The sequence below is a fragment of the Vanellus vanellus genome, assembly GCF_965231255.1.
Source record: "Vanellus vanellus genome assembly, chromosome: 16".
Classification (NCBI taxonomy): Eukaryota; Metazoa; Chordata; class Aves; order Charadriiformes; family Charadriidae; genus Vanellus; species Vanellus vanellus.
Window position 1 is genome coordinate 7,540,947 of NC_138921.1, and position 14,672 is coordinate 7,555,618.

Sequence of the window (14,672 nt, forward strand, 5' to 3'; positions counted from 1 at the left end):
CCACATCTACCTGTGCTGCATCTTTTTTGATAGCAACTTAACTCTTGACTTGTTCTTTAAGTATTCAGCTGAGCATTTTCATCTGGAAGGAGAAAGGAAATAGCCCAGACAGCTTTCTAATGGTTGTTTTTTGTACCATGTATAGACAGCGGAGGGAATCTCTTGATTAATGGAAAAAAAAAAAAATACCCATAGCAGTGAATAAATAGAATTTTAAGAAACAGAGGGTGAATAACAGTGGTCTATGAGGTAAAAATGGCCTTTTACAAATGGGAACATGGATTTGAAAATGTCCTAATTTCCTCTGTGAGGAAGCATGTAGGCTTTTTGTTATATCAGCTGAAATATGAACCTTGAATCTGTTCTTGGAGACTTTTGCTTCTGTATTTTACACCATCAATGCGTTCTTTTGTTCTATAGGCCTGTTGAAGAAGAGGTGGTAGACAAGGATAGAATCCTCCAGCAGAAAGAGGCTGAGGTAAGAGGGAGTTTCTAAAACCGTTGTTCTTTAATATAACATGCTGTGCTCCAGTTTCAGTGTTCTACATCGACTACAGCCTACAGAGTATAAGATTGGAGTTGTGAAAAATAGCAGACCTAGTCTGAACATACAAGTTGCCCATACAAAGTGTTTTGTTTATAGTCACTTGCATACTGTGAATGGTAGGTAGCATGTGGACTCTTGGTTGTAGGCAGGGTGTCACTTCTAGTTTGTATGCTAATTTTCCATAAGAATAGTTGCTGGTTTTTAAGTACTGAAATCAATTTATATTTGTCAGCTGCATATGCTGCTTTAAACATAGGGTGTTGGGGTACACTGACAGTCTAATATCATTTCAGATGTGCATGGCTTACTACAGGCATGTTACCGGTAAATTTCTTATGTCTTGTGGCTATGGAGTAGAAAAAGGTGGTTGAGTTTTAAAAATCCCATTATATAATTAATGTGCGTGTTTTTTATCTTAATCTTGACTTGCAGCAAAATTCATAGTATTTTTGTTCTACTAGTCAACTTGGAATTTTATTTTTCAATCTCTGATTTCTTACTCTGGTTTCAAGTTATTACTAGGTCTTTCAACTTAACATTTTTATGCTAAAGTTTTAAAGATTCAGAGATTTGTAGCCTAGTATTTAAATTCTCGTAGTACACTGCCAATGCTTATGACTGCTTGCATTGTGAAAACTTAAAGACTTGCTGCCAATTGGAAGATAGTGTTTTTTCTGTTTATCCTCCTTTTACCCAATTCAGCTTGGATCCAAGTCCATAAATGGAGGAAGGCATAATTTAAAAGATCAATGCATATATGCAGTGATTTGGAGTAAGAAATAAAAAACTACCAAGCAGTTCTGTTGTTTCTGAGGTGAAAGATTCAGACTCCCATACATGGAAATGTTTAAAATATAGTTACTTCAATCTGTGCATTTTCTTTTTCCTTTGTAGCAGCCACATTTAAAAATAGCTAACCCTGGCATGTTGACATAAATAGCAAAAAACTTTCCTAAAAGGAAATGCAGAAGCAGCTGACTATCACCATAACTAGTAGTTAATAATATGAATTACTGAAGATTGAATTAGCTGCATCTTTATCACTGTATAACTTCATTTCAGCAACATAAGCGCACTTGATGACCCTGCACTTATGAGAGTAGAACTTCTGCAAGTATTCTGTATACAAATTACCTGCCTCCCATTTACTGATGTGTGTGTGAAACAACTGTAGACCATCAGCTGATAGCTTGAGTACTAGATGCTTTGAAAATGTCAAGAGCATTGTTTGGAAATGTTGTTGTTTGTTTTTTTTCTTTTTCTTTTTTTTTCCTTAATGTTTCCAAGATTCAGGCAGTAGACTTAGAGTTTGTCTTAAGTGTTTCTCCTGTCAGGTGGATCACACGAATTGTACATGCTTAGTAGTTAAGTAGAGAGTTCAGTATCCTTGTAAACTATTTGTCTTAAGGGTTACATCTGAAAAAAATTCTCCTAGAACTGTTTCCCCTGGAAACTGTTGATATGGCAGGCATGTTATTATATACTGGTCTACTCTGACTGCTCTGTGTATGTGTATATATATACACGCCATGAATGTATATATAGTATTTATATGTATGTATGTAATGTATTTTTTTAATATAATATGACTAAGGGGGTGAAGTCTTAAATTTCTTGGAGGACAATCTCTGAAAGTTTCCTCTGGGACTAATCATCTCTGAAAAACTGCTGCTGAAGTTGCAGATGATTATGTTAGAACTCGAAAAAAAACAAATAAATTTTTAACTTCTGTGTTCCATTATCCCAAAGAGATCAAGGGGCTTTGCCGAATCTTCTGTAGATAAGCTGGTATGAAATCCCTTCATCTCCATATCATCCCTAAGGTTCAGACTGGGAAAAGTCTGGGGAGGAAAGAGGCACAGAGGAAATGGACTTGCATTCCATGGCCTTTGCAGAGAAAACAAATATCCATTTCCCCTCCTGTTTTGCATTCCCATCAGTAACGGTGCTTGAAGTTCTATTTACAGTTTTGTGAGGTTTATATAACCTTGGAAGGAATGAATGCTTGGGCTACTGCCAGGATCATCTTTATCAAGGCATCACTTTTGCTAAATGATCTTTTATTGTGCCAAAGGATGTGGTCCCCAGTTCAGCAATTTGGAATTGCTAATCTGTCATTTTGGATTTATTGCTCAGTCTGGTTGTACATTTTGCTCGTTTGCAAGTGATGACCTGTTTTTTCTGAGCTGGGAAGTGAAAATAAGAATAAAGGTATCCACGTTCCTTACTGTAAATATGCTGCAGTTCAGATTATTTTGATGCTGTAGTGTAAATGGGCACAAACTTACTTTGTAATCTTGTGCCATATTCTTCCTACTCTGAAAATATCTCATAATAAAAACCTTTCAATGTTTTGAGAGGCAATACTTCCAGAAAAATGTTAAGGCCACGATTACATGAAAACAGCAAGGAACAAGCTTCCTCTGATTTTTTTCCAGTGAGCTACCCTGAGGCTTTGGGCAAATCCCTGTGCTCCCCTGTCTGCAGTGGGGTTGGTCGGCATAGGCTGAATATAGTAGAATTAACTGCAATATTGAAACTGCTTTCTCTCTGTCATTCCACTTTCTGAATGCATTTAACCCTTTGGCAGATGAGATGAAGAACCTGCTTTAGTGTGGAGTCAGTGAGGGGACAGCCTGGGGTGGCGGGGCTGCCAGGCGGGGCTCGAGCGGCAGCCCTGCGGGTAGGCGAGGGGCTGATGAACGTGTGCGGGTAACTGTCTGGTATTGCAGGTATTGACTAAGTATATTCTTGAAAGATAAGTGAAAACTTTTATGTGGAGAGACAGGATGACTGTCAAAGGCCTGTAGACCTGAAGGAAATAAAAACGGCTCTAAAGTTTAGTTTGTTGGTAGGACAGTGCAGGGGGGCAGAATGCTTCAACCTTCCTCCGTGAAGGGAACCAGCCTTAGTCCTGGGAGAACAGCGTGAGAAGAAAATCCTTAGTAAGCAGTTAGGAATGGGAATCCGTTGGGGGCTGGAATGGAGAACAACTTTTTTCTTTAGTAATTGCTTTTTTTTGCTCCTTTTGAGTTGTTCTTTGAAGGAACCATGCTTGCTGCCATATAGTGTGATGGCTGTGGCCATAGTGACTTCTGCTATTTATAATGTCAGCGTGTCCTGTGAAAGACACATATCTCAATGGTAGCCCCATTTCCAATGTCATAACTTTGTCGGAAATATTTTTCTTGTCTTCAGTTAACAAGGTTAGTTGTACCCTTTGGTATCGGAAGTATTTTTAACCAACAGCAGCTGTCATAGGAATATCCAGATTTACTAGAAAATCCACTCTCTACAGTTTTCCATCTTGCCCTATTCTTGCAGCCTCTTCTCTTATGAACTTTCTTATGTAAAGGCACGGGCAGAAATAATCATGCTTGGTGTTGGGAGGGGAAGTGTGTTGGTGGGATAGATACTATTCATTTTTTAACATTTCTTTTCCTGTGGTATCTGTAGGGTTGTCACCGAAAAGCCGCTCGCCTTGTTCAGACAGGAGTAGTACTTGTTGGTATTCTGGGCAAAACATACTACAGATGAAATCTCATAGGTAAAGCAAAGCTGTGTAGCTGTGGTTTCTGCTAATGGCCCGGAAGCTCTTAAGATGCCATATGGTTCACTTTTAACTCTGTAACCCAACTCGGATTTTAAATGTTTGTTTTCTTTCTGTGTTGCTACACTAGTTATGTGTAGCACTGCTCAGTAGTTACATGAAAGTTTAAAGTAAATTTTATTCCTGACATAATAAGTAAACTAAGTGGAGTTTATACCAAGGTTAAGTTTACTATTTTGATTTTTGTTTTCTAGGAATTCACAGGAATTGTAAGTTTTATCAAATTCCCAAACATTGCTTCCTAACTTCCTTTTCATCATGTGCATTGACCCTATGCTATTGGGTTGTAGTATCCTTTCTTTTGGGGACGACTGCAAATTCCCTGCAGAATATATTAATGCTGCTCTTACAAGTGAGGGAGTTTACTGCTGAGCGAGATCAAAGTCATGGTGTGCCCTCGATGCTTGCAGTCCCCAGCAGCGAAGGGAGCACAGATGTTGATATGACATCCATTTCAGTCCTTTGTGTGATCTTTTACACTCACTTTTATTAAGAAGAAAGATTGTTTCTATCTATGCAGTAGGTCTAGAAAGGTGAAGACACTTTTTTAGCTTGTATTGTGATGGTGTAGGAATGATTCTTATAGCCTGTCTTCTACTTGAAGAGGAATTGTGGAAGAGACTGCTGTGGTTACCACTTTGCTCACAATACAGTTTGATTCTTCTGTTGGTTGGTGGTTGTTTTTTTGTTGTGTTTTTTTTTTTTTTCATTTTACACTTGAGCTGACAGGATTCCTACTGTGCAAATTATTTTCTCTCCAAGATATTTGTGTGTGTTCTTCCTAAGCTCAGTGATTACCTCTAACTTTACCCTGTGGTTATGCAGCCAGGTTTTAGTGTGTGGTGTCTATCTTTACGCAGAGATTGTCTGCTAAGAATACTCGTACAAAATTGATAGTTCTGAGTTTGCTTAGAGCTCTTGAAAAGCCCCAGTTTTACAGCAGAAAGTAACCATTCTGGATTGTTTGCATATCAAATGCTCAACAAAATGCTGATGCAGCCCAGGATGCAGTGAAAAAGATAGGTGTGCTTGAATTTTTTTTTTTTTTTTTTTTTTGGCCAGTTTTCCTTACGAAAAGGAAATATCAATGATGACTTACCTACTAATGGCCATAGGAGACAGCAATGTGTCTGTCTTTTTTTTTTTTTTTTATAGTAGGCTTTGTGCCTGAAAGTGTTTCTACTGAATTATACTAAAATAGCTTCAGAAACTTGCCATTATTTACCTAATGGATGAGACTAATGCTTCGCCTGTAGATCTCCAAAAAGCCACATGAAAATGGAGAAGGAAAATCTTCTTACAATCCATGTTCAAGCAGAGTAGGTCTCGTACTGCTTTTGTCCTACCTTACATTTGAGTCATATGCAGCATCTGAATTCTTTCATGGTGTCAACATATCTTTATCAATTAGGGTTAAGAAAATGCGAGACTCAATGCTGTATTTAAGTCTCTAAAATATGATGTTGGCTTTAGCAGAATGCTGCGTTTGAGCAGTCACCATAGTACATATGCAGCAGTATCTTCCCCTGTGATTACTGAATGATTTCTATTTTGGGAATATTTCATGGCTCAGCTTGGAGTGCTCTTGGGAAAGCTCAAGTAGGCAGCTTCCAATAAAGCTAGTTTTATGCTGATGGTAAATATGCCGAGAGGCAGTTCAAAAGACCAGGTGTCTTACAGTTTTAGAAGTTGATCTTTGAACATTTTTCTTGGACCACGGAATCAATGCAACTCTGATTTCTGAGACTTTCTGCTTTTTTTTTTCCTCCTTCCTGCAGCGTTATGCCGTCTTTTTCATCAGAAGCTTTTTAAGTGTTTAGCAGAAGGATATAGATGGGTATATAATAATCACGAGAGACTTAGCTGTATCTCATGCTGTTCCTGTGTGAATTTCCTTTTGTCAGAGCGTATCTGCACTGCAATCACAGGAACCTGAATTAGCCTCTACTGAACGCTGTGCCACTGCAGCAAGTGGATAAGTACTAGTATACAAGTCAGCTAGTTTTAGGCAAGCTCTGTTACCTCTGGCTATGCTGCAGTCTCTGCACTTCAGTTTCTCACTCTTTCCCAAATCTGCATCTGAGGCCAGGCAAAAAAAAAAAAAAAGTGATGCAGGCATCTGCCTTTATTTTTTCCCTGTTCTGTGATGTTTCTTTCCAGTTTTAGGATTTTTTTGTTTGGTTGGTTGTGGGTTTTTTTGTTGTTGTTTTGTTGGGGATTTTTGTTTGTGGTTGGTTTTTTTTTTTTTTTTTTTAAAAGCTAACAGCTCAACACCACATACATGTAGTCAAGCATTTATCACAGATTCTTTTTGTATTGCATCTGATGGAGTAACTAATGTCACAGTAGCTAATATAGTTAACTAGGTGAAAATGCAGTATAATTGTTTAAACATAGTAGGGCTTTTTGAGTTGAAGAGTTTCTCCCCCCCTTCCCCCCCGAAAATAAATGAAAGCAATTCTCTAACTACTTTTTTCTAACAAAGAAAAAAGCTGAATATATTAAAAATGACACAGTTATTCTTAGAATAACGAAAAATTCCTATACAAGCCTCAGATGATCACATTATCTCCAGTTTGAGATAGACTCGCATTTTATACAATGTGCATGGAAATTGCAGCCTGTTTCTTTTTCAGTTTGTAAGATAGGGCACTTGCAAATTTTTATGTGGAGCCTTCCCAACCTGCATCTGGAAGGAAATATCTAGTCATTTGTAAACCAAATTAGAGGTATTTGCATATACATTTTGAATATCCATATTAGTGTTTCCTATTTTTTCTTTGGAACACTTATTTAAATTAATGTTATTTTGGAGAAAAAAATGCATTATATATAACTGGCCTTTTATCAGATGGAAATTAACTTAAAAGTGTCATAGCTGTTTTCTTAAAGGCATTCTTTTATTTCCAGTAAAAGTCATTGTTTAGGTGTAAGAATATTGGTGCTTAATATGTTTAGTCTCTCTTTCCAAATTTTGTGAACATCTTTCTGTTTTGCTTTTGAAGTAGTTTTTAAATTCTGTGTGCACTTTCAGCTGTTACTCTTGCTAAAAATGTGCAGAGTTATCTGGTTAGCCACAAGATGGATATTCGTACGTGATACTATGCTTTGAGCACCTCTATCTAAACAAAGCTGCTTTAGCTCACTCCAGCAGTGTATCTCTATACACACATAAAGGGCATATTTTCTTTACTGTAGATTAAATGTTAATAACACAGGTCTGCAAATGTAGCTAGATTCCAAGGTTTTGGATTTTATTGCTTAATTTTCATTATAAGTATTCTTACAAATCTTTTGTGAAAGTTAGATGTAACGCATTAAAGAATCTGAGATGAGAAAAACAAGTTATTCAATCGTGAATTAATTGAACATTTCCATTTTATAAAGAGGCAAATCGGATCTGTGTTCTACTGTGGAAGAAAAAGATTTAAAGTTTCCTGGATTTTTGGATTCCTTGTGAAATTGTTTTAAACATGTGGGTGTTTTTCTCTTACAGCTGCGCCGCATGCAGGAGATGATTGCACAGATGCAAGCCCAAATGAGGATGAAGCCTGGTGATGATTAAGATGCTTAACATCTGGATGCATCAGGTATTACTTTTCTTACTTGTTTATTCCTCTTACATAAATTTTTTCACAATGAATATTGTTAGTTTTTCACTTTGGAGTTGCTTTTACAGTACACGTAGAAAAAAATTGAGTGATATTCTGGGAAGACTAGAAAAAAAACAACTATGTAGATGTTACCTTTCCAGCTGTTTTTAAGACCTGTAATTGCTTATCTTCAATGCCTTATTTTTGGATCATCTTTGTTTCTATTAGCAGAAGCTGCTCAGAAAATTAATTTTACTGTATATAAACAATAGTTATGGTGTTTTGGGGTAAGTAGTCTGCTAAGTTTATAGCAGTTTTTTCAAAGCACCAAACGAAATTTTAGGCAAACTGGCTCTGTGTACTGAATACAGACTTCCTAGGTGTCATATATGGTGTGATAGGTGGGATCAGAGTGAGTGAAGAAAAAAATTCTTGTAGCAAATATTCATGCTTTCTTCAGAATGCAGCTCTGCTGGCATAATTTTTCTTTTAAATGCAAATATAAAAAATAGAAGGATATGAGGAGTCTTGTTGCTTAATACTTCAGTTTAATACTCCAGTTGTGATTGCTGGTCTTCTGGAATGTAAAGCTTGAATAAAATGGATTATATTATCCCTTATGACCTTGTGGCAGCTGCCAACATTCCAAGCCTAAAATAAGGAGATTTTTTGTTGCCTTTATTTGAACCTTCAGTCTTCCTGTTTATATTAAAAAAAACCAACAAAGTTTCCTAAGGAATAAACTTATTCACTGGGTTCCTATTTAAGCAGAATTTGATGGTTTTACTGGTTATGTGTACTGTGGTCTTTGAGTGAAGTAGTTAAGGGGAAAAAGTAATTCAAACTCAGGTTTCTTACTGTCACAATTCCAAGTCTTGCAGATAGAGGAGTCTTCACATATGTCTTCCAACTTCCATACTGAGCTATATTTTCCCAGAGTTGGAAATCTAAAATGAGGGTGATTTTTGTGGCTGACCATGCAGTGTATGCAGTAGCAGTGTCTGACATAAAGCACTCACTTCCTCAGGCAGGAGCTGGTAATTATGCAGCCTGTTAAATATGTTAGTGTGAACGGAAGGTCAGAAGTTTTCATGGTGACTTTGTTACCATATGGCCAAATTCTGACCACTTGTGAAAATGACTATTTGATGCAGAAAACTTTATGTAGTGTAAAACTGTTTTTTTGCAAAGGAGCTCAATTCTTTGTGTGTCTTACGAATCACTTTTAATCACATGGCATCGTTTAAACTGATACTCAGTAAGAAAAAAAAAAAACATCCTAAATCTAATAGGCTTGTCCATAGCTGTTGCTTGCAGAGCACAATATGGCAAATGATAAGACTATATTCAGAGCTCTTTCTTCAGTTCCTAGATACTGGATTTGCTGCGAAATCAATATCTGAGGGCTGATAGGATGCAGTATTCCTGCTAATGGTTACCTGGTAATGGCACCAGATTCCCTGTATCTCACAGCTCCTGGTAATACTGGATATGGTATTTATAAAAACAAATCCGAGCGTGGTTTGTCCTAGGCTGAATGTGCAGCCGTGGATACATAAGTAAACAGAGTTCTGAGCATGCTCATGTGTGTCCCAGTGAAATGTTATTTTGTAGATACTTTACATTGCTAATCAGGAATACATCTCGGACCACTAAACGTGCTAAGGAGGAGAGTTTTGCTGATTTAACTAAGTGTCCACATGATCATCTTGTGATTTAGTTTGGACTAAATCTTAAAGTTTGTTGATCTGAAATACTGAATGTGAACGAATTTGAGAAGGATTTGAATGAGGTCCTCGTGTGTGGAGGTCCTGCTGTTTCTTTGGAATCCGCTAAGCTGTGTTTCTGCAGCTGCTATGGAAATCGTACTGTTTGACAGATTGCTCTCAGGAAAGAATTTTGAACTTCTTTGTTACCTTTGAGATATTGATTGATAGACTTTCAGTGTAATTTGTTGGCTAATATGCACAGTCAGAACTGCAATTGCAGCCCTGTTAAACCAGTGTTGCTGTATGATCGTGTCAGTGTGGTGAAGTGAATCCTCACCTAGAACTTGGCCTCAGGGAAGTTTCTCTCATGCATGTTAACTGACTTTGCAGTTTAGGAGGAATGAGGATTTCAACCTCCAGCATTCCCATCAGATTTACTTGCTGTATTTTATTGAACCCACTATTTCCAGAGAAACCAGGAAACTTGTAATTAATGCGGTAGTTAACAGAACCAAACTGCCAACAAATTTAAATATACTTGATGTCAGTCTTTGTTCTGTTACAGCTTATCTTGAGCATCTCTCAGGTTCTAGTTTTACAAGAACTTTAAAGGATCAACTCTGCTACTGTCTCTCCTCCAATTGCTTTTTTGCACCCTTACTTATCTTTATGCTGAGAAAAATATGTGACTTTTTAGATAATTTATGTAAAAATTAACTTTTTCACTCTTTATTTTAGATAAATATGTATCTATTGATTTTCTTCATAAGTCCCTTAAAAATACCTTCCCCTTCATAAAGCACAGATGTAAAGATATTTTCCGATATTTCGGGAAAAGAGCAGTGTGGTGTAAATATCTTCATAGATAAGAGCTGGAGAACAGTAGGATAATGAAATGTGGTAATGTCCAAATATGTGAAATACTCACTTCTGGTTTCAGATGTATTTTGGGGTGGGGAGAAGATTGCTGAATGCTTTGAGGTTTTCTGGAAAGAGTGTGGTATTGCTGCATAGTGATGAAGTAGTGCTGAACTCAAATCCTTGCCAAAGTGCTACACTGATGGGGTGACTGGAAGGTCTGGTTTGCCTGTTCCCTTTTGAATAGGGGCATCTTTAAAGCTTTTATGGAAAGAGCAAAGGGAAAAATTACTTTAAGCAGTTCCCTTCTATTTCAAGGCTAGGGTAAGAGAAGCATAAGGGAGGTGACAAAGGCGAAGATTATACACAGGGAATACGTTCCAAGTTTCCAAAGAGACAGATCTCTTGGTGTGGAGAAGTAGAAACCTGAAGGGGGATGAAGAGCAGCACTAGTGGAGACTGGATTAGAAGTAGTAAAGGAAGATGATTTTGGAAACAGTAGTGACCAGTGTGCCACCTGCAGTTTTTGACAAAGGCCTGTGAGTACAGACTTAGTCTACAAGCTGGTGGTGATTAAGAGCTTTTGAGAGCAGCCCTAACAAAGGTGTGTTGGCCTACACTTTTGTGTGATTCCTCTAAACATTTCATAGCTTCTGTGTACACCACCTTCTGTGTGGAGGTGGTTGCGGCAGGCAGTGAGAGCACAGCTATGCACCAGAATACTTCTGGAATAAGCAGGAACAATTTCTTTTACCCTAACTTTTGATATACTAATCTTATGAGTCCATGTAAAGCATAGTAAAAACTTTGAGAAGCGTGGATTGCTTCTTATATTTGACAGTTCAAATGAAAGATTGGAGAGGAAGGAGATGGAGGGGTGGAATAAGTTACCAAAAATTAAAACAGATTTATTTTTATTTGGATGCTCTAATACAAACTGCTTTTGAAATAAGCCTGCAGTAATTCCAGCAGCACACTTACTATTTTCTGAACTCATCCATCTCAGATGAGCAAGTATTATAAAACAGTAGAATTGTTTTTTCAAATGAAATGGTTATTGATGGGTATTTCTTCCCTTTCCTTCTCTGTTTCTGAAAGTGTAGGTCTTTGCAATCTGTTTTTCTCTCGTTACTCTTACAAATCTGGATTGTGTGTCTTCCACTCAGCTTCAAGATGATGCTGGGACAAACCAGCAACAGAAGCCAGACTATGGAAAACAAATATAGTCAGCTGGAAATGTAGTTATGGTTAGGAAAATGTGTTCAGAAAAAAAACCCAAGCATCTCACACTTAAAATATCTGTAAGATGTTGAAAATTCTTTTAGTATAGCTCATGATTTCCACAAGTATTTTAAAGCCTCCTGAGCTCCCTAACACTGTTCCGATTCTTGATAAGAACAGTACTAAAAGCACCAAATAGCTAGTTCTTTCTACCAATGAAGTGACATCATTTAACAGAACAACACAAAGCATTGTCATAGCAACCAGTCTTCTAAAACGATGCTGCTGAATGCTGAATTGATCTGATGAGAAACGTTATTTGAGGAAGTAAAGATCATGTTGAAGTCTTTGGCAGCTGAAATCGAGAGCCTAGAGAATGGGAAGCTTGGGCAAATTTGTAGTGTTTGGAACAGCTGCCTGTCACTGCCAGTGGATGTTTCTCAGGCTAGAAACTAGACTAGAGGAGTGCCGTCGTTCTCCAGCTCTCTTCAGCTCTTCTAACTATGGAGTTGTTCAGCAAACCCTGCAGTGAGGGTCTAACACAAGTGTTCATTTCCCTTAGGGAGCAGACTTGTGACTGAAATTGTTGTTTTTTCTCTACTACTGTACAGCTGAAGTGCTGAACTTGTGTTCAGGACCTTGAAGTTAGCTTGTATAGAAAGGTCTTAGCGGGGTCCTTGAGAGCCACCTTGTTGCTGGTGCCCACCTGCCCTTGTGTATAACGTGCAGAGAGCTACGCAGACTTCAGATGAGAGTCGGTTTATGGCTTTTATTCCTTGATGTAAAGAACAATAATGCTTTCATTTGCATTTCTTCATCTAAAAATATTATCAGCAAAATGGTCCCCCATCTCCCAAAAACCAAACCACTCTCTGCAGACTTAAAAGCTTTCCAAGGAATGACACAATGTTTGCAAAACATAAAATGAAAAAGATTGACAAACCTAATAGCAAGTTTTTCTGATATTTTCACATAGTTGCCCAAACTGTATCTCAACAAATTTTGTCATTAAATGGATTAATGTAAATTGGTTAAATTTTGCCAAGGGATCCCAGAGAATATAAAATAGAATATAAAATCCCTAATGGGTCACTGCAGAAATCTTGTTTTGTGGGGAGATGTCAGGGGTGATTGGAAAATATTTATTAGCTTTTCAGTAATGTGTTGATGCCACGGGAAAGATGAAGTCTGCAGCTCAGTGGCTACAGTGGCATTGTCAATTCTTGTGAATATGTGTGGGGCACCTTGCGCTCTGCCTCCGAGAGGCTCGATGATCCAGGAGTGAAATAATTGGCATATTCCACCTCCTCCTGTGTCTCCGTGACACACCGCTGTGTCCAGTACAGCCTCTGGATGCATATGGGATGCAGGGGGTGAAGAGAGGTGCATGCTGCCAGAATTTCTCAGGCATTAACGGGCCTGAGGAGGGGAGTGCACAGGACTGCCAGGTCCGTGCCAAAGCCTGACATGGTGTCACAGGGGGACTTGTAAATGCTTCAGGCCACCTTTTGTAAATAAATATTTTCAGAGGAACATTTCTTATAGTTCCGGAGCTTGGAGCCTAGTATGTATATGTGACTCGGTGGATATTAACTCTATTAGCATATTAAATTAACTGATAAACATTGGAAAGAAATTCAAAGGCCAGTTTTGTAACTTAGCAAATGTCATCAGCCAAGTATGTACTATGGGGAAGCGTAAGGTGTTGCTACAGACTAGTGAAAGGAAAGGGAACAAACTTGAAGCCGCGAAGTCAACAGAAGATGACCGAAATATCAGAAACCCAAAATATTAGGGGTGTGAGTGACAACATAAGTCAAAACTAGCTAACAACAGGATAGTGGTGTTGTCCAATATTCTCATTCTTTTTGGAAAGATGCCATTTCTCGGTAATGATTGGACACTAAAAGGGCTGCAACTACAACGTAAAATGAGTGCTATTTGAAGGAAGAGAATTTAGGTCAGTGAGAAAATGTAACTGCTTATAAAGCAAACTTCTCTCATTAGGAATTCAAAAGTGTACATGGATAGATGTCAAGTTGCCCTGCATTGTAGTGGTGTTCTTGGAAGCAGCTGAGAGGGAGGCAAACCCGTTCCTTCCCAAGGCTTTTGAAACCTGCACAAATGTAGGAGTCTGAGCTGTCTGACCATGTGCATCAGGGTGCAGGCATATGTGGTGCTAGTTATGCTACTTACTGAGACAGTTCTGCTTTAATGACATACTGGAGAAGTGTATCGTCTGTCTTGAATGCAACGTGAATTCATACCATCCTTTATTAAAGCTATGTATTGGTGAAAGGAGTATGAGGGACTATAAGGCTAGTCTAATAAAACTGGAGATCAAATTTATAAAGAATGGTGCCAACCTAACATATCAAAATACTGTCTTATAAGGATATTAGGAAGAAAGAGCAGTGAGAAGAATCCACACTGAAATGCACAAACGTACTTTGCCCAAGTATGTTCTACAAGCATATAAAATGTGGATATCGTGTTGCTAATGCTGGTAACATCAATGCACAGCTGTGCTTATTATAACACCAGCCTTCATGTTTATTGGAAATTCCAGTCTTTTTGTGAGTCTGGAACATCAGTTAAGGTTTCCTCTTGAGGTATCATCTGTAACAGATTAGAGCTAGGCAGGCAATGTCAGTAATTTGGCTTCTCTTTTGCACTCGAAGTAGCTGTGTAGCACAACAGGTTAATTGTGAATTTGAATATTGAATTTGGTTAGCAATGTATGGACTCAGGCTTTATAGCCTTAATGCTGGCTTGCTTGCTCTGGTTGGTAAGGGAAGCAATAGCCTCCTTAAAATGTTAAGTAACTGTGTATTGAACAGAATTCCCAGTGTGAGCAAGAGCAGAGGACCCTGTTGTCAGCTTCCCTTGCTCCTTATCCCCACTGCAGTCTGGGTGAGTGGTGCATTGTAATGTGCAAGTGAGGTGACACAACAATGTTTTCTAAGGTATTTCTTTTTTCCATGCAGATGAATGTTTAGATTAAGCTGTTTTTTCCTATTGGGAATGAGTAGTTTTGGGACTGGAGAATTTGAGGTGTCTCACAAGTTCCAAATCTGACGCAGCTTCTTAAGCAGGGTCGAGTTTTCAGGGACAGCTGGATTTCTGCTTTTCGA

General features: G+C 38.1%; 1 protein-coding gene across 3 annotated transcripts in view; it reads left to right on the forward strand.

The window, feature by feature from the left end:
- The window catches only part of LOC309678412 (septin-2), a 46,341-nt gene that overhangs the window by 23,433 nt on the left and 8,236 nt on the right, over positions 1–14,672 (forward strand). For all 3 annotated transcript variants that reach the window (XM_082491437.1, XM_082491435.1, XM_082491436.1), the window contains exons 11-12: positions 421–478; positions 7,654–7,747. In XM_082491437.1, the coding sequence (XP_082347563.1) occupies positions 421–478; positions 7,654–7,722 (127 nt within the window). In that variant the 3' untranslated portion in view covers positions 7,723–7,747. The remainder of the gene's footprint in view (positions 1–420; positions 479–7,653; positions 7,748–14,672) is intronic.